Here is a 21701-nt window from a genome sequence, read left to right on the forward strand (position 1 = left end):
GGACACCAAGTGCATAAGCTCACATAGAACTGATAAGCTAAAAATGTATTACTGAACATTTTTTTTTCAGTTTTCAGCTTCTTTATATCTAATGATAAAGTTTGGAAACTCATTTAAAGGGCTGAATGTAATTTCTGCCTTGTTTATATCTAAATCCAAATCATGCTTGTTTTGCTGTAATTGATAAATTGACATTTAAATTTCAGTTACTCTATTAAATTTTCAGGATTTATACATGTAAGTAAAACTTATAGAAATTAGCTTTTAAGATAAAAACTCAGTCCAGATTTGGTGTAAATGAATAGGAGGGACATATTACCCTATGACTGTATGTTTTTTCTATCCAGGTATTAACCCTTTACATCTACATTTGTCTCCACTGCAGTTGTATTTTTAATGTGTATTCTTAAAAAAAATTGGAGCTTTCATATATTTGCGTATCTATTTTTTTTGTTAGTCTGTTAAATTCAGTGTATATAAAGTGCGAATCCAGCTAGTTCATTTTTGTCGAGCCTTCGACTTTAGTCGAAAAAGCGAGACTAAGCGATCCTACATTCCGTCGTCGTCGGCGGCGTCCACAAATATTCACTCTGTGGTTAAAGTTTTTGAAATTTTAATAACTTTCTTAAACTGTACTGTATTTCTACCAAATTTGGCCAGAAGCTTGTTTATGATCATAAGATAGTATCCAGAAGTAAATTTTGTAAAAATAAAATTCAATTTTTTCCGTATTTTACTCATAAATGGACTTAGTTTTTTCTGCGGGGAAACATAACATTCACTCTGTGGTTAAAGTTTTTAGAATTTTAATAACTTTCTTAAACTATGCTTGGTTTGTACCAAACTTGGACAGAAGCTTGGTTATGATCTTAAGATAGTATCCAGAGGTAAATTTAGTAAAAAAATAAATCAGTTTTTTCTGTATTTTACTTAGTTTTTTCTGCGGGGAAACATAACATTCACTCTGTGGTTAAAGTTTTTAGAATTTTAATAACTTTCTTAAACTATGCTTGGTTTGTACCAAACTTGGACAGAAGCTTGGTTATGATCTTAAGATAGTATCCAGAGGTAAATTTAGTAAAAAAATAAATCTGTTTTTTCTGTATTTTACTTTTAAATGGACTTAGTTTTTCTGCGGGGTAACATTACATTCACTCTGTGGTTAAAGTTTTTAGAATTTTAATAACTTTCTTAAACTATGCTTGGTTTGTACCAAACTTGGACAGAGGCTTGGTTATGATCTTAAGATAGTATCAAGAGGTAAATTTTGTTAAAAATTAAATCCATTTTTTCCGTATTTTACTTTTAAATGGACTTAGTTTTTCTGCGGGGTAACATTACATTCACTCTGTGGTTAAAGTTTTTAGAATTTTAATAACTTTCTTAAACTATGCTTGGTTTGTACCAAACTTGGACAGAGGCTTGTTTATGATCATTAGATAGTATCAAGAGGTAAATTTTGTTAAAAAATAAATCCATTTTTTCGGTATTTTACTTTTAAATGGACTTAGTTTTTCTGCGGGGTAACATTACATACAGTCTGCAGTTAAAGTTTTTAAAACATTTATTATATTCATTTAACTATCATAGATTTTTACCAAACTTGGACAGAAGCTTCTTACAATCATAAGATAGTATCAAGAAGAATATTTGTATTGATTTTTTCCTCATTTTTGTTGAGCCTGCGATTTACAGCAAAAGTAGGCGAGACACTGGGTTCCGCGGAACCCTTACAAATTTTTACTGTTATATGCGGGTATGTCTATTGTAGAATAAAGGATCATGGGAAAACTGTATTTGTTTACGTTTTGAAAATATCAAGTTAAAGGATTTTAAGTTAAGTTTTAACATATTTTCATTGTGATATGTCTTTATAATATACAAACATAGCATTAAAGTTCAAATAAGTGTTATAAAAGCATTATAATATAGCATATCGATTATTGAAAGCGATCCATTTTAACTATAGATGCGATGAATTATCACTGTTAGTGCAGTCATTATTAATGTAGAATTTTCAAAGATGCGAGGAATTTTTATTGTAGAATTATGTGATAAATGCACTTGCAACAAATGACAAAAAAACTTAGTTGATGACTGTAGGATTTATGATACATGTATTTTCAAATTGAAATACAAACTCCTCATTCATTCCTCATCAAATATATAGCTTTTCAAACTTGTAACAAAAGCGATTCTCAAAATGTCATATTGTATTCTTCAGATTACGTTTCTCCTTGATTTTAACTTATATAGGGGATCACTGGAGCGTGACAGCAGCGGGCCCTTTTAGGCAGTCAGTGGGCCCTACTTGTGAAAAATTCTAGATCCGCGAATGGATACTACCGCAGAGGTAAGACCATGCACATTTGGGTTATTGTACACGAAATGCATGCTACAATTCATGTTTGTTGATTTTAGACCCTTTGGAACTCTATGTGGGCTATTTCAGCAACTAGGCAAAAAATCCCCGAACTAGATACACGGTTAGATTCATCATGTCAACGAATGCCAAATATCTATATTAAAGGACTTTTGTCTATAAATTTGGACCCCACAAAATTGAAAAAGGGACCAAAAATATAAAAAAAAATGCATGCATCGGATACATTTGTTATTGAAGGCATGACTGTAACAATAGGATGAATATTCAAAAATATCTTATTCTGGGGTCTCATGGGGGGGGGGGGGGGGTTCTGATCCCGGATCCCGCTTACTGTTTTGGCACATTCCCGTATTCCGCTTATTGTTTTGTCAGATTCCCGTATCCCGCTTATACTATGCAGTTCTAATTTTTTGTAATTATCCGTGTCCCGCTAGACTTCATTTCCCGTTTTTCACTACACAATCATTTGACTATCACCTGTCACGATTGCAAAAAATCGGCAATCCGGCGTGACGCTTATACCCAAATGTGACCCACTATTTTACTCTATTTTGACTCATATTAAGCCCATTATAAATATATTAAAAAAGTAGCGTAGATTTTTTTATCCCTTTTTATCCCGTCTCGTTTCGTTTTGAGCCATCTATAGATGTCGTATGTGATAATGAGACAACTCTCCATCCGAGTCACAATTTATAAAAGTAGACCATTATAATACGTCAAAATATGGTCTTCAACATGGAGTCTTGGCTCACACCGAACAGCAAGTTATAAAGGGTTCCAGTGTAAAACCTTTTAAACGGGAAAACAAAGGTGCAATCTATATCAAGATGTACGTAACAAGTGGTGAAGTGTCATGGAAATGGATAAAAAAAATAAGGATAAAGATCCCTATACGCTTTATAAGAAACTAAATGGAATACATTTGAAATAAATGTTATTTCTATTGAATTTATTAGAGTGTTTTAAAACCAAACTTTCCTCCGTAAGTTAAATTTTATCAAATCTTTCTCTTACTTTATCTATTGTTTGAGCAAGTCGGCTAAAAGCAAAACTTTGGATGGCTTGCTTGCTTTGTTTGTATAATTGTTTATACAAACTTTGTAAATAAGATTGACATTTTTAAACAATATGAATAGGCATAGTTTAACCTATATTTATAATATTTGAATAAAATTGGGTGTTATCATAATGATTATCCAAGGATTTGTATAGATCCTTGGATTATCCAATAAAAAAAGCAAGCAAATCAACTAAAGTCTTGCTCCACATGCTTAAAGAAATGAGCTGTAATAGATAAAAAAAAAATTATACAGTTAAAATGCACCGCATATACAATACTAATGATTCGCTCCACAGTGAAAATGAAAGAATAGTATCATTATTCGACAGTAAACATGACTAGCATTACGAAATCATCATAGTGGAATTTAGTAAAATATGAAGAAACTAAATGACAAAACATATTCTACGTTATACAACTTTAATAATTGTATTAAAATGAATATTTTTTACTGCAACAACATCTCACCTGTTAGTTATAAAGCACCTGCACGATCTGTTCGTGAAATGTCCTAAATATTCACCTATTTTGGTATATATTTCACAGCTGGATGGCTTTAGGCGCAATAAAACCCCGCTCGCACCCCTAACTTTGTTTTTATTAGTATTATGTATTTCTGAACATACACATTTGAGCTAATTTTCTTCATTTTCTTCAATAATTAAAAAAAGTTCGTCTGTTTATTTATCATTCTACATTAGACATTTATGGCATATACAGTAAAAATTATATTTTAGGATCCGCACTTTACATACACTGTAAATTTATTTAAAGTTTTTCTGGAGTCGAGACAATTAAAGATTGCAATTTGGTGTAGACATATGTTTATTCAATCTAATTAAAATATTGATCTCTGATTACGTTACACTACATGTAGTATAACGTAATCAGAGATCAATATTTTAATTAGATTGATGTTTATTCGGTTGTTGGATACTACAGAATATGTTGATCTCTACCGTGACCGTAAGGCTTTGTAAAACTAACTAACTAACTAATTTTATTCAGTTTAAAATCAAGTACAAAAGGATCATCGCTGAAACATGTGAACACATATAAAAAACATATACAAAACAAAACAACAATAAAACATAACAGCCAATAATTTTGACACATATAACAAGCAAGAGACAGAACTCAAACTTCAATATTATGCAATTATTCCCACTGATGAATGTCTAATCAAAATACATTTGTCTATATATATAAGAAATCTGGTGAGAACATCAGTCTCCGAACAGTTCATTAAATATTTAAATTTATCAAAATTATCTAAATTGCAAAAACATGGTATAATATTAACAATGTCATCATAAAACTTTTCTCTCTCCTCGTGATAGAGGTTGCATTCACATATAAAATGAAACTCATCTTCAATTTTGTTATCCATACAATGTTTACATACTCTTTGATCCAAAGGCGTTTTATTATATCTGCCTTTTTCAATGTGTAAATTGTGGTTAGAAATTCTTAATTTACATAATTGTCTAATATATTGTTTTGGGATATTTAACTTTGTATAAGTCTCAGGTTTATATTCCTCTTTTAACTTGTAATATGTGCGTAGTTTGTTTTGCTTTTCACCTGTCAAACATGATGAAAAAAAAATTTCCATATCTTTCTTGTAATATCTTTTTCACTGCAGATATGAGTTTTCCTTCTGACAAAGTTCCTTTATTATTTAGTGTCGTTGGGCGTCTGTCTATGACGCATACAAACATTCATTTTATTTATTGTTGTACAGCATTTAGTGCTATTAGACTAGTATGGTATCATGCATGCATATGTTCTCTATATTTATGTTTTAAGGGTTATGATCCTGAGATTCCAGTATGACTCCAAAGTGATGCTGATATCATGTTGTTTTTGTGACCCTATTTTTCTTCATGCAGTATTGTCAATATAATTGAAATTGACGCTACAAGTGAAAGGTTAAGAGCTATAAAACCAGGTTCAATCCACCATTTTCTACATTTCAGAATGCCTGTACCAAGTCAGGAGTATGACAGTTGTCGTCGATTCGTTAGATGCATGTTGTATTGTTTGATTTTTTCCATTTTGATTTTTGTCTCGGAGTTCAGTATTTTTGTGATTTTACTTTATACTTACATCTCCTTTAGAATGAGTCTATTTGGATACAGCTCATACATGATCACAATTCATAATTTTTTTAGAACACTAATAAGGTTGTGCAAAAGTGAAAAAAAGACTCTACCAAAACAGGGTGCGGTCCGATTTGTGCTTCAGAATAGTAACGTAGATAACTTATCCTCAAAACAGTGTATTATTTAAGGAGTGACTGTAATATTTTTTTCTGTGAGTGTCTATGGAGAAATAACATAAAAAATGTGGTGCACACTGAATAACGCGCGTGGTGGGTTATTTAACAGTGTGGACCACATTCAATGTGTTTATGTTAATTCGAATAGACAGAAAAAATATTACAGTCATTTCTTATAATTCAATTCTCCATTTTAAACCGTATAAAACCTCGAAAAAACGCCACGGTCGCATGACTTAATTATGTCTATGGGCTGATAACAAAATAACGTAAGCCAATCAGAAGACGCGTTACATCCAAAATTGAATTATCAAAGGATATCAAAGTAAAAATTTTATTAAATTTTATTTGAAAAATATACCAGTTTACAACCTCTACTGCCATCAAACACATCAACAGAAAAACAAAACCTTTTTCAAAGATGGTTGAGCAGGCGAGACAAAAATAAAAAAATAAGACTGCACCTCTGATCACGTCAAATTATTGTTCCTACACTTGACGAACCTTCACCAGATCCATTATAGATGTTGATCTTTAAAATCGTGGTATAAACGTGGTATAGTCGTATTGGAAGCGTGTTTGTGTCGCGGTAAGAACGTGATGGTCGTAGTGATGTAGTAAAGTCGCTGTAAGATAATAGCACAGTCTCCAAGACAAGAATCGCACTTTCGCTATTTCTACGATGGTACAGCGATCTTACCACGACCTTACTGCACATTGAGAAACTAAATATTTACTTAATTGAAACTTATAAAACTTATTTAATATTTATAGACTTCACCAGTTCATTGCAACATTATGATTATATATACATGTACTTGAATTGTTCTTTTCTGGCCAGTAAGAGTTATCCTTCGTTCCATATATACAATGTAGGCAACTGACTTTCCTCATAAAAAAAATCATTTGAATTGGTATTTTTATATATGCATTTTTTTTTTTCATTTACATGTTGTACTTAATCAGAACGATAGTTGTATGTGTGAGTGTATGGGAGTGGGAGAGAAAGGCTTTTTATTTTTACTTTGTGTTATTAAATGCTTGTTATGAGCCCTATGATTAGGAAATAAAATATCTTTATCTTTATCTTGTCTACACGATCGCACTACAATCGTCAAAGTTTTCATTTTTCATAGTGTGATCGTGGCCTATTGGGACTGTGATCGTGGCCTATTGGGACTGCGGTATAATGTAAAACATAAATATATTGTTTTACAAAAGAAAAGTTTCCTTGTTTTTTAGTAGTGAAGCTACGTGCTAACGATTTATTATGATTCATAAACCGAAACAAAGTTTATTGCAATGAAAATATTGTATCTACATATGGACTGCGATAAAAAAAAATAAAAAAATCAGCAGCTACATCGATAGCTGAATTGTCTATCAAAAAGAAAATCTTCGCTAACACAAGATTAAGATCCAGTCATACCCCTCATCGTCACAAAGATCAGGAAATATATGCTATATTTCAGATCCAGAACTTTTTTCAATGGGACAATGACTGACCTAAGGGGGCTCCAGTCATGCTTCAATAATTCTGTATAATCAATCTTCCCACAAAAGGGGGAGAGGGCAGGCCCTAGGGCCCCGGATTCGCCTATGTATAGAGACAAAGCAATTTGATCTACAACAGCAACTTATCATGCAGCTGAAAAACAAATTTTAAAGTTGAAAACGGCCAGATTACTTAAAAATGAATTTTCTGTGTTCAGAACAATTATTGTATACATATACATATTACCGATTTTCTGTATTAGAAAATTAAATCCCTCTAAATATAGAAATATTATTATCAAATTTCATAATCTCGGTCAGGTATATTCCGTCACGTCACCAGGTCATTAAAAATTTTTGAATCAGGTATCAACATGTCCAAATAAACTTCCTGGTTTGTGTTAAGAAGGAAAACATCGGAATCATACAAATAGCAGGTATTTGCATTGATTATCAAATTTTACCTTCTTTTTTAATTTAACAATACACATATACACATACTATATAAAAAAGAAGATGTGGTTATAATTGCCAATGAGACAATTATCCACAAAAGACCAAAATGACACAAACATTAACAACTATAGTAGGTCACTGTACAGCCTTTAACAACGAGCAAAGCCCATACCGCATAGTCAGCTCTAAAAGGCCCCGATAAGACAATGTAAAACAATTCAAACGAGAAAACTAACGGCATTATTTATGTAAAAGAATGAATTCTTTATTTAATGTTTCATAGGTATTCACTGCCGTGTTTTATTTTATTTTTGGCTCACCTGGCCCCTTTACAAAAATCTTCTCCTCTGAAACCACTGGTCTAAATTTAACCAAACTTAGCGACAATCATCATGAGAGTATCTAGTTTAAAAATTGTGTCTGGTGACCCGCCCGCCAAACCAACCAAGATGGCCGCCATGGCTAAAAATAGAACATATGGGTCAAATGAATATTTTGGCTTATAACTCTGAAACCAAAGTATTTAGAGCAAATCTGACAGGTTGTTTATTAAGTCAAGATCTATCTGCCCTTAAATTTTCAGATGAACCGGACAATGTTGGGCTGCTGCTCCTGAATTGATAATTTTAAGGAAATTTTGTCCGTTTTCGCTTATTATCTTGAAAGTTATTATAGATAGAGATAAACTGTAAACAGCAATACTGTTCAGAAAAGTAAGATCTACAAATAAGACAACACGATCAAAATGGTCAGTTGATCCTTTAAGAAGTAATGGCCCTTAGTAGTAATTTTTTACCAATTTTTCGTAAATTTTTGTAATCTTTTAAAAAATCTTCTCCTCTAAAACTACTGAACCAAATTTAACCAAACTTAGTTACAATCACTATTAGGGTATCTAGTTTAAAAAAGTGTGTGCAGTGACTCGGCTCACCAACAAAGATAGCCGCCATAGCTAAAATTAGAACATGGGGGTAAAATGTAGATTTTGGCTTATAACTCTGAAACCAAAGCATTTAAAGCAAATCTTACAAGGTGTTAACTTGTTTATCTAGTAAATATCTATCTGCCCTCAAATTTTCAGATGAATTGGACAACTGGTTGTTGGGTTGCTTCCCCCCCCCCCCCCCACCTGATTGGTAATTTTTTTAAGAAATTTATCTGTTTTGGGGTATTATCTTGAATACTATTATAGATAGAGATAAACTGTATATAATTTTTAAGAAATTTATCTGTTTTGGGGTATTATCTTGAATACTATTATAGATAGAGATAAACTGTATACAGCAATAATGTTCAGCAAATTAACATCTACAAATAAGTCAACATTATCAAAATGGTCAGTTGACCCCTTTAGAAATTATTGCCCTTTATAGTTATTTTTTTTTAACAATTTTCATGAATTTGGTAAAGTTTTTACAAAATAATTTCCTCTATAACTAAAGGTCCAAGTTCAAACAGATAGAGAAAATTGTAAATAGCAAGAATGATCAGTAATGTATGATCTACAAACACATTTTGTCATGAATTCATGTTTCCTTTATTTAATATGCAGATACACCAAGATGAGCAACACAGGCTCTTAAGATCCTCTTGTTTATTTAAAGATCCATAGGGTGTGTACTGTATGTAGGATACAAAAGAATACACCCATCATCTCAATGAAACCAGTCCTCCATTTTGGATTTTGAAATACAAGAAAACAAGGTCTAGATTTTTGATAAAATGTGCAAATTTTGAAATTTGTAGGTAATTCATGTGCAAGATTTTCCATTATGATATAGAAAATGCTATGTTTTATCATATTTATGGTTGTATTTTACCAAAAACAAATACTTTTGTTTGATTCATTTTTTTTCAAATTTGCCAAATAAGGGGAGACAACTCAAATGCAAGGGTAGATAATTCAGATAGTGTAACTTTTACAATAGAATGTGTTAGGAATTTACCCATTTTATTATGTACCAAGAAAACGAGTCCGGTGACCCCATTTTTTCTTCTTTTTATCTGAAAGAATAATAATTGAGCTATCTTCTCATGTTTTATCTCAAAATTCAATGGTGTAGATTTCGTTTTATGACCGAAAATTGGGTTTTCCATGCATAATCTATACAAAATTTGACAATTTTGCACAACCTGTAGTGTGAAAATAAGTCTAGTGACCCATTCTTTTTATTAATGTTCTTAAACAAGCAGGATAAAACTACATTTTGGCAAATTATTAAGAAATTCTATGGATTATAATTTAGACACCCCATCTACCTTAAGTATCCTTAATTGTGTGACAGAGTTTTCCTTATTTGGATTTAAAAGCTTTTATATATATATATATACAAGTACACACCCGTGATATCGCGAGTCCGTGACTGATTTAAAGTATATAACTATGCCTAATTATATATATATATATATAAGCCTTGTTTTAGTAATTGGTATTGTCATCTGATAAAGTCATGTCGATTATAAGATACATAGTTTTCTCTGCTTACAAATCGTTCTGTTTGAACCCGTCGACTTAGAACTTATCAATTATTGGTAATATTAATTATTTGGAAAGCAAAAGGTTCTGGCTATCCAGGAATGGAGTATTTTTAATCAACAGCATTGTCCTATATTAGTTATCTTAGAAAATCTTGCTGATTGTCGGATTCGACCCGGAACTTGTTAATTATTGGCAATATTAATTGTTTGGAAAACAAAAGGGTCTTGAGTGGTGTAATTTTTAAACTTCACCATTGTCCTATATTAGTTATATATATAAAGTCGAATTCTTTGATTTGTCGTTTTTACCCGATGACGGCTGACAAATTGGACCTCGTAATTTTAGTATTATAGATATATGAACATGCAACTTTCATTCATTGTAACAGGGTCATCAACACAAATTATAAAAGTAGATTACAAATATTTTGTTCTCTCAAATATTTGATAGGAACTCAGTCCCTTAATATCCCCTGGGAACAGTATATCTAACGTTAATTTATATGTTCCTGATATCCCTTATTGACTGAGGATTATTTAATAAACTTGGGGTAAATTATCACGGATGTTAATTATACCAACTTTATAGGACTGAAAACTCAGTCTATGGAAGGTGCGATACGATAAAAACTTTTCTTATATCAATGAGCGATATTGTCTTATATCAACGAGCTGCATTGTGGGAAATCTCAGACGAATGTTTACATTTTTATGAAGAAACGAAGATTTTTTAGTATAAAGTTATGATTCTATTCTTAAAACAGGCTGACATTTAACAAGACATACGTCTGCTGTATAATTTCCATGAATTATTTCAAGTTATACCAAGCAAGGTGTATTTAAACGAGAAAATTGAATTGTTGAATAAATGAGACATAAATGCACGTTTAATCATTTGTAGATGTACAAATTCAATTAATGTCATGTAGCAAACTATGTGGAATGCAATTGAGATGAATTCAATATTTGGATAAGCCAAAATCGCCTATAAGTCAAAAATAATGCTATATTTTAAAATATCAATGCGATGTTTGTCTTATATCATAGCGATATTTTTTTAATATAAAAAAATTATGAATGCGATACTTTTCTAATATAACTACTATAGTTTTCTAATATAAAATTAATACGATGACACGTCACAATGCATGTCAAAAGAACCGCAAACATAATTCACAAACTTAGTTCATGACCGGCTTAAAGTTTGGGGATCAATATCACTAAAACTTCGTACATGTAACAAAATTAACGCTTACACGATCTTATCATTTTAAAATGTTGCTTGACCCTATTGATATTTAAAAGTGTTAACAACCTGTTCAGTCTATTGTTTTCAATCACATGGTTTAACCGACTAATTCTGTTTGAAGTGATGATGCAATGGTGGAATCTAAATGCGGTTGTAAATAGACTACTAACCTATTAGATTCTAATATAGGTCAAGTGGCCGATCAATGCATTTGAATATGGACATATGGTTGAACCCCACCCCCTTATCCTAGGTTTGGAACCCCCTTTTGAAAACGGCTGAATCTGCCCTTGAGGTCATACTGCTATAGCCTATCCACATGGGTAATATCGAAACAGACAAAAACTAGATATGTCAAACAGTCAAAGCAACACGAATTGTCCCGTCTTAAAATGTTGAAAAATCTGCAATTTCAATAACAAATGTGGACACAAACATGATGATAGTCTCACATGTCAAAAATCAGCTCAAAATCTAGAGGCGTATAGAAAAAGAGTCAGTATAACCTCGGTGGGTATGGTTGTCCTGCGAGAGAACGTACTGTGCTGGTGATTCGGTCCTGACGGGTGCTGGTGGTCAATGAAAAAATGTAAACAAAGACGAAAATGATGATTTTTGACGTTTTCACTAATAAAAAATGGAAGAAAACAGTTGAGATTTTTCAATTTTGTTTCTTATGGGTTCATATATAAACAATTGAAAAGTTGACCCTCTAAACTGTTTCAGTAAGCGTAACACAAAAATGCTTATTTTCAGAAAATCTCGAACTGAAAAAATAAAACAAAAATGCTCATTGAGTCCGCTTTCTATACCGCAATCCACACGACAAAACTATTTTGTAAAAAAAACATTGCAATTTAAGAAAATTTTGCATTTTCTCAATTTACTCATGTCCTGATACTGTGCTGGTGGGTCCTGTCATTGTGCTGGTGGGTCCTGTCATTGTGCTGGTGGGTCCTGATACGGTGCTGGTGATTTTGGATTAGAAGTTGGTCATATTTGAAACAAATGTTACAAAATCAATAAAATTGGGCAGCTAATTGTTGTCAATAGGATCTATTACTTCTATTTAGCTCTTGTGCATCCATTTGGCTGTTTAATATGTGTTTTCAAATAATCGTAACTTGTATAACATAATTACATAAAAGGGCAACATCTTTCGTCCAATATCAGAGAACAATATATAGTATCTAAAATAAGAATAGTTTTATTAAGATATTAAATGCCCCTTACATTGATGCCTCAACAATGATCAAAGCCCATGCCGCATAGACATGTTTGTCAGCGCTCCGCACACCCTTCCCCACTTCCACCTAACCAACCCTCCTCATTTCCTCCTTCATTGTTACAGTGGTGTACCAACACAACAATTTATCACATTAAATAATTACACAAAGACACACATTATTGAACAACGAATGCTCGCAGGTACTGCAAGCTAGTTCAAAGCCGCATTTTCAACTAATAGATAAACCATGTTCTCATATACAAAAATCTCAATCGTGTCGATTAAAAGTCTCAAAACTTAAGTTTACATTTTAATGTTTGATGAAGCAGAACTTTAAAAGTGTGCAGTGAATCTTGTGCTCACAACAGTTATTGTCATAATTATGTTTACATAAGACCTATAAAGGAATTAAGAAGGTACCAAGAAATGTTTTACAGTTCAGAATGGAAGGTGAATGGAAACTGTGAGGGTCAAAATCTTAAATTGCTTATAAATGTTGCTGGACCCAGTTTCGTTATCTGATCTGAATGTTCTGAAATGTGCAAGGTGGAAAGACATTTTGATTTTTTTTAATCGGAAAGTTTTGCCCTAATTGCTTGAACTTTTGCAATATTAAAGCCGATTTCAATGAGTGTGAATACAAAGGAAATATCTTTGGTTATATTGCTTGATGAACAGAAAAGTCATTGTTAGGTTATGTAAACTACCCTACTTTAAGAGTATACTAGTCCGACAAATGACACATCTTTCTGTCTGTAGGACCAGGCTACTTCGAAAGGAGGGTACGGTTTAGCTTACAAGCAAGCTAACAAAAGATATTATGTTTGCCTATATACTCGATGGAAACGGCTGAAACTAAAAACTCGAATACATTTTAACAGACAGTGGTCATGTTTGTTGATGAATATTGTTTTTCCTAGATTCACTCTTGAAAAATCATTTGGTAACATTTGGTCAAGTAATTTCAAAAAAGATTAATACATGAACCTCACACGACCCCTCGACACAGGTGAGCTTATATATGATCTTATAGCGATTCAGGTTGATAACAATTTGAAATTAAGCCAGTTTTTGTGTGTGTGTAGATTTGTATTGTTTTAAACTGTTATGACCTTTTAAAGTTAAATGTAGGTGTTTAATCTAAGAATTTCTTTTTTAAACTCAATTGGTAGTATGAAGCTATTGATTGATTGATTGTTGGTTGCTTAACGTCCAGTGGCAAATATGTCATGCATATTCAGGACGAGAACAAGTTCACAATAAATGCAATAGGTAGGTCTTGTCATAAAAGAGGCCATTAGTCGTGGAACCGAAATTTTGCCTTGCAGCAGGCCACCTACGGACCCCTCAAAGAGTTGCTGCAAGGGTTATTAACGTGCAAAGAGCGTGGCACTCTCTTTACACGAGACATCGGATTTAACGTCCCCATTCTGACCGGACGCGACTGCGAACTTGATACATCCCGCACAGCCAAACGGACGCCCCACTTCGGCAAGCGTTTTACTGCCGGTCAGGAGAAGACCAAGTGACCATATTTCTATTTTCCAATAACCCTTGGGGAATTTCGAAATGCACAATTAACAAAGCAAACGTTAGTTTCAAATACTTTTAAATAGATTTTTAAGGATAATGTACCCTTGCGTTGATCCAATGCTAAACATAACAAAAATCTCTTTACAAACGTCTGTGAATTTTCTACAAAAATAGTGATTTTCTTTCCACCAAATTCTCTTTTTCTGCTAAAAACAGTAATGAACTATAAATAATAATGCTTTGCAAGAAGTTTCCCCTTGATATATGTACAAAATTATGTCTCTATTATTCATTGTCTGTGCTGTTTTGATACTTTTGCAGTTTGCACATTTCGTAATTGACAAGCCACAGAAGGGGTCATAAACCATACACGAAAAGATAAAATATTGATCTGAGTACTTAATTTGCATCTCTGAACCCCCACCCCGGTTTGTTTTTTAGAGGGTGTCTAAAAATGATCGATTACAGACAGCCGAGTACGCATTTTACTTTCCAGGCGTGTTTACGTTGATTGATACTGTCCTGAAAACGGAAAGATGGAAACAAAAATGTTTGATATATCTGGCTTTAGATTCGTTTTTTTTTAAATATAAATTAAGGCTACATTTAAATATAATAATACTAAGAATTCACAATATAAAAAGATGCAGAAAAAAAATGGATGAAGTGAAAAAATTAGTATGGAGTCATTACTACAGAGATGGTGTGTTTGACACACAAAACTTAAAAGCTTAGTGATATAACCAATATTAAAATAAAAGTGTATTTTAGTTAATTATTTTTTCCATTTACTCATTTTCAATTATAATTAAGGCACATTTGATTTTTATTCATAAAAGTATTTGAATATAGTAAAGTAGGACACATTGTTCACTTCCTCCCCCTTAATTCTTTATCAAAAATATTTATTTGTTTTGGAATTTTGAAATGAAAAAGCTTAGAAATCTTAGTTTTGTTTATAGTGGTCTCTAGGTTATCTCGTCTTCATTCTCTGATATATTCTAGTCTGCCCTTTCATAAAATAGTGATTTGTTTTAGTGTTCTATCGAACTTTCGAAAAAAAAACCTGATAACCGTTCAGACAAAATAGTTATGTTGAAAAAATCTTACAGATACAGCAAATGATTCTAAATGGCTATAAGATACATTTTTCTTTTAAAATACAACTTTTTAATCTTACGGGAAACTATCCCAAGCTTAAAATTTTTACTGCAACCTCGCTCTTACTTATCCCCCCCTTCCCAAAAAAAAACCCCCAAACAAACCCGCAATATTATCGTTATTCTTATAGTCAGCACTCAATTGTTCACATAAAAATGTGATTTAAGCTGCTAAAGACATATGATTCAAACGCTCAGAAAGTTCTTTGTTCTATATTTTTTCTCTCCATTTTTATGCAAAACGGTAACCTTTTACATTTTTATTTAATGGGTTATTGTTAAAGGTATTACGATGACGTATGGTTATTAACACATACTTCCTTTGGTTTCTTAAGGAAACTTGTCCATTGACAACAAACATACCACATCATCTACTTTATATAAGTATTGTATAAATTACAACGTATTTTGGTGATCTTGCAAAATGATCGTAATCCCGAAAATCGTAAACATATTTTTCTATCTTAAAAGGGGACAAGAAGGGTTCCATTAACAGGCCAATAAATAAGATTACAGTTAATTTAAAAAAAAATAAAAAAAATAGGGGTATTTTTTCTTGCATAATAACAGTAAACGGATTCAAAACAATATCAATTTGAAGAAAGCAGGCAACAGTTAATTAGTCAATAACAGTACAGCATCAATGATCTTGAATATATGCCACTTTTAACTAAAATATAAAGGCACAGAACCAGGACATCGTAGCACAGAACCAGGACCGTTTTTCTTATCACCAGCACCGCGTCAGGACAATTCCGTTAAACGAACTTGCACGACTTTTGCAATATAATAATGTTGTAATATACTTTGCATGGTACTTGTGACGCATCAGAGAAAGATTAAGCAACAAAACAGTCGTTTTATTGCCGTTCTGATACAATGTAAACAAACCCACCAGCACAGAATCAGGACCCACCAGCACCCGTCAGGACCGAATTACCAGCACAGTACGTTCTCTCGCAGGACAACCATACCCACCGTGATAACGTGTGATTTTCAACAATTCTTGAAGTTGTTAACCCTTTATTTTGGCCAAAATTAGCGGAGCAAAAAAAATCTAAATCATCATAGTTAGCTCACATACAAAAAAAAAAATCAGTGCAATATCTGAAAGAATTTAGAAAAAAAGTCTGTATAACTGAGATTTTCAACAATTTAGCAAAGTCCATAGACCGTAATTTCGGCAAAAATTAGCCAAGCAGAACAAAACTTAATAAACTTGATCTGTAACTCATCATGGTTAACTCACATAACAAAAATAAGCCCAATATATTAGGGCGTTTAAACAAAAAAACTCCGTATAATGGTTTGTTACGGAATTACGAAATTTCAGAATAACTGAATTTCGAAATTACGAATTTTCGGAATGATTGAATTCAGAATGACGGAATTTCGAAATTAAGGATTTTCGGAATGATGGAATTTCAGAATGACGGAATTTAGAAATTACGGATTTTCGGAATGACGGAATTTCGAACAAGGGTAAAGCTATATGGCAACGACAACTTGGTTGCGGACCATACATATCACGACTTAAAAAAAACATTCTTTTAAACAGTCCAATCCAATACAGCTCCAAATAACAATGAATATTCAAATGCTAGAATAAATATTCCAAACAAATTAAAATGTACAAATGCTGATGTCCCGAACTTTGAAGATACCTACTGAGTAGCCTCAGACTATAAGTTGAACAACTTCAGATACAACGAAAATCAAAAATCTTGTCAAACAGAAAATGTATTTATTATTAACATAGAAATAGTATTGAGAAGGAAAACAGTTCTTTTTTTTTTTTATATCAAAGACTTTCCCCGTTGGTAAATCTATATCACTATGAACATAATCAGCTCGCCGCCTGGACGCTCTTTTACATCGCGATGACCGTGAGGGCATTCCGTTGCTTTGTTACCACAGAGATTTGACTTGCGTTTTTGACTAGTAATCGATCGTATAAATAACAATCCGTATCGCTTGTTATAAATTCATTTCTTCAAGGAATACTAAAAAAAATGTTGAGAAAACAAATGAATAAGATCTAAATGTCTGTTGACGTTAGAAATGTGTATATTATGTTTTCTATATTTATACATTTAGATCGTTCAGTGCTGTTTATTTGGTATTTTTATTGACGTAATCGGTCTTGTACCATCATAACGGTCGATACCTTTAAATCTTTAGAAGTGTGTTTGCACTTAACAAAAGATTCAGCACCCAAATGACGCTTTGAAGGACAGGAAAGCAGTTATTTATTAGGGGTTTATCTGATATAAGATTAACAGATATATTAAGAAGATGGTGCATGAGTTCGAATGAGAGAATTTTCCATCAAAGTAATAGTTTGATTTAAGTAAACCATTATAGATCAAAGTAGGGCCTTAAACACGGAGCCTTGACTCTCAGCGAACACCACGCTATATAGGAACCAAAAAAATACTAGTGTTAAACCACTCAAACAGGAAAACCAACAGTCTAATTTATATAAAAAAAAGGAGATTCAAAAATGCACAGGCCAAATTTTGTCGAATCAATCTTAACGAGGACAGTATGATTCATCTTTGTCAAAAGTTAGTTTCATTGTTTTCAATAAAGAAAGTCTTCCATGCATGCGTTCAACGAGCATATCTGATACATATTATTTCGGTGAGTTCATTATAAATTTTCTAAATGTTATATATATGTGAACAATGATATTGATACTGAGCTATTTGATTACGACATTGTTTATAAAAACCCATCGGTACTGGCATTTTTTGAAAATGGTGGATTGAACCTGGTTATATTGCGCTAAACCTGTCACGTGTATGACAGTATCATCAAATTCTGTCCTATTTACAACGATGCATGAACAAAACAGACATAATAGGTAAAATTGTCAAAATATGGATACAGCAGTCAAATATTAAAACTAATAATTACTAATATCACTATTACAAAAACACCGCTATGATATTTTAAAAGTATCGCATTGATATTTTAAAAGTATCGCATTGATATTTTAAAAGCATCGCATTGTTTATTTTTGTATATAAGAAAAACACAGCACTTCAAATTTTACACGGACATAAACTTTAGCTTCTAACTAACTTCTGAATGTATCTTTAGACTCAATTGTTGTTTATACTTGAACAATAAGTTTTAAAGTTAGTATTTTCTTAATTTCTCGTTGCCGAAAACAACATTTTCCGCATGGAATGTCTGCATATTTACAATTGATATTAGACAATATCGCTCATTGATATAAGAAAAGTTTTTATCGATACGCTTCTTCCATAGACTGAAACTTTAATGGTTGGTGACAGTATTGAACACAAATAGTCGTCTCTAAAGATGATGAGGAATAATCTCATTTCAAAAAGTCATTAGTTTTCCAATTGATAATGTATAAATTGCATACTGAATATTTCCCTATGCCATAAGTTAGATTTGTGAATACATGACTGCAACATAAAGGGTTATTTTTCAACTTAAAATTATCATCAATTATGAAATTTTCCATTTTTACCTAAGTTTGTGTGTTTTAAAATATTCAATTTTATTTTATTTTGTTGTATGAAATTAACTAAACACACAGTGGCCTATATTACAGTGTAGTAGGCATGTTTTCTTATCAGCAATTCAAGTATATAAAGCTACCATGAATAAATAACTGAAATATATACAAATAAGAAAATGTGCTTTTATTTGTGAGATGGCCAATGAGACAAAATAACAAAGATGTAAGCAGTCCCTGTATGGCCTTCAACAATAAGCAAAACTCATAAAAGACCCAACACGTCTATATCGTGGCATTATTTAAACCTATAAAAGACTCATTATGTCCAGTTCATTGGCATCCACTATACCTTATACCATGTGGACCTTGTCAAGAAGAAAAAGTAAACACTAAAGCTGAATTATGGTGTCCCAATATGAAAAATATCAAACAACTTCAAACTCAAAATGTAAAGGTCTGATTTATGAACCAACAATAAACGAAAAAAAATCTTAAGCTTGATGTTGATGGAGGATCTTTATTCCATTCAAGCTTTGAATTTAGTATATTATTACACTTATACATTGTTGCTAATAGTGTGTTGACCTCTAGAATTGTAATGTTGTTAAATTCCTGTTTATTAGACAATATCTCATTTTATAATCGTCACTTAATTTTGACCTTGACATGAAGGCAACATAACTTATATCTTATATATGTCTAGGTCATGGCATCCACTAAACCTATACCATGTGGACCTTGTCAAGAAGAAAACGTAAATATAAAAGCTGAATTATGGTGTCCCAACTGCAAAGAAGGATTATGCTCAACATGTTCCGGTCATCATAAAAGATCAAAAGGAACCCGTGATCATAAAACCATTGATATTAAAAGTTACAAACCATCCACCCAAGCTATTAAAACAGAATGTGGCAAACATGGTCAACAGCTTCATTTGTACTGTCCTATTCATTTAATGCCTTGCTGTGATGAATGTATTTCTACTAGTCATTCAAAATGTAAAGCAATACAAACTTTAGCAAGTGTAGTGGAAAAAACAAAAATTGAAAAGTCCATACAGTCCTCGGAAAAACAAATTGACTCAATCTTACATTTTCTGGATAAATTAATTCATAACAAATCTAAAAACATTAGCAGAGGTGAACAAGATTGTGAAAGCATTCACGAATTTATTTTAAAAATTCGCAAGAAAGTAAACAATCATTTAACCAACTTGGAGAACAAGTTATGCAATGAGACAAAAACCATATTTAATCAGGAAAAATCAGAAGCAACAGGTTTAATAGCTGAAATTGAAGAAAAACAGAAAAACTTAAAGGAAATACAGGAACAATTACATACTGTAATTTTAAGTACCTCAAAACTGCAATCATTTCTAGGAATACACCAAATTGAACAACAAGTGCATCAATATCAACGATATGCTGACGATTTAGAAGAAAATGATGGGGCTAAAGATTTTGGCATCAGAATGAAGCAAAATGATGAGATAGAAAGCATTCTAAGTAAGTTAGGATCATTAGAATCCTTGGGAGAGGTAATGGCTGTCAAAACAGAAACAGACTTGAACAGAGAAACAAATTTGAGAAGGGAAGCACAAGTAGAATCACAAGAACATTCCAACATAAACAGCATGACAATGAATATGGAGACAAAGGTAGCGATCAAGATGGGTAACTCGGTTCGTGGTATGATTTGTTTAATGGATGGGAGATTTATAGTAGTGGAATATGACGGTAAGGTTAGTCTACTTACTTCACACAAGCTACAGAAACAATTACCTATTCCTGGCAGATCCTTCGGTGTAGCACAGATCAATCAGGACACTATTGCCATAACTAATTATGAAGAGAAAGCCATTAAGATCTTTAATATGGAGAACAAAACTGTCACCAAATTTATCACATTAGACAAACAATGCTATGGTTTATCATTCTCCAACAACTCTCTTGCTGTAGGTTTGAGCAAGGAAATACGCATTATAGACGTGGAGGGAAATCTACTGAAGTCAATACCAGTTCAAAGCCAATCACCACTGTGCAATATTCTTTACTGCAATGACAGAGTTATCTACAGTGACTTCGGAGGACAAAAAGTATGCTGTGTTGATGAATCAGGTAAACAGATCTGGAAATATACTCAGGATATAAAAGGGCCACTAGGACTTTGTACCGATAATTATGGTAACATTATTGTAGCAGACCGGGCTTCTAATAGAATAATAGTAATATCAAAAGATGGACAGAATAGTAAAGTACTGATTAGTGAGGATGCTGGACTGAACGTTCTTGAATGTATTTGTTTTAAACATGATGAGACTTCATGCTTTATTTGTAATGGCTCTCGCATATACTTAGCAAAATTCAATTAACATTCAGTTCTAAATCAAAATAAAAACACTGAGGAGTTCCAAGATATTACTTGAATTTGAATTTGACACATGTACTACAACCAATTGTATATGTTCATTACTTTTCACACAGAATCAGTAAATTAAGTTCAGTTTAATCAGTGACTGAGGTCCTCAACTTGTTAATCTCCATTAAAAATTGGACATTCAAATTATTCGTGGAATGCATTCTAGTTTTTTCTATGGTCGGGTTGTTGTCTCTTTGACACATTCCCCCTTTCCATTCTCAATTTTAGTAAAAGTAGAAATTTACTAAACAAGAAATCAATAACCCTTAGGCGATACAATATTTTATTCAGCTTTATAGTTTATAGCACAGATTTCTTCAATTCAATCAACATATAAGTACAAAAAGTCATGTAATAAGCATAGCAGCAACTGTATATACCAATGTGACTAACTTCGTATATGCGAACACCTTTGATACTAATACATTAAATGCCAAACTTTATATTGTACCATAAAAC

At 32.3% G+C, this 21701-nt stretch overlaps 1 protein-coding gene across 1 annotated transcript; it reads left to right on the plus strand.

Annotated features, from left to right (window-relative positions):
• The first annotated feature begins 7563 nt into the window (after positions 1–7563).
• Positions 7564–21195, plus strand: LOC134727326 (uncharacterized). Its single transcript, XM_063591704.1, has 2 exons — positions 7564–7661; positions 19528–21195. The coding sequence occupies exon 2, from the start codon at positions 19531–19533 to the stop codon at positions 21193–21195; it is 1665 nt and encodes a 554-aa protein (XP_063447774.1). The 5' UTR covers positions 7564–7661; positions 19528–19530.
• The last annotated feature ends 506 nt before the right edge of the window (positions 21196–21701 follow it).

Source organism: Mytilus trossulus, chromosome 8 (genome assembly GCF_036588685.1).
Source record: "Mytilus trossulus isolate FHL-02 chromosome 8, PNRI_Mtr1.1.1.hap1, whole genome shotgun sequence".
NCBI lineage: Eukaryota > Metazoa > Mollusca > Bivalvia > Mytilida > Mytilidae > Mytilus > Mytilus trossulus.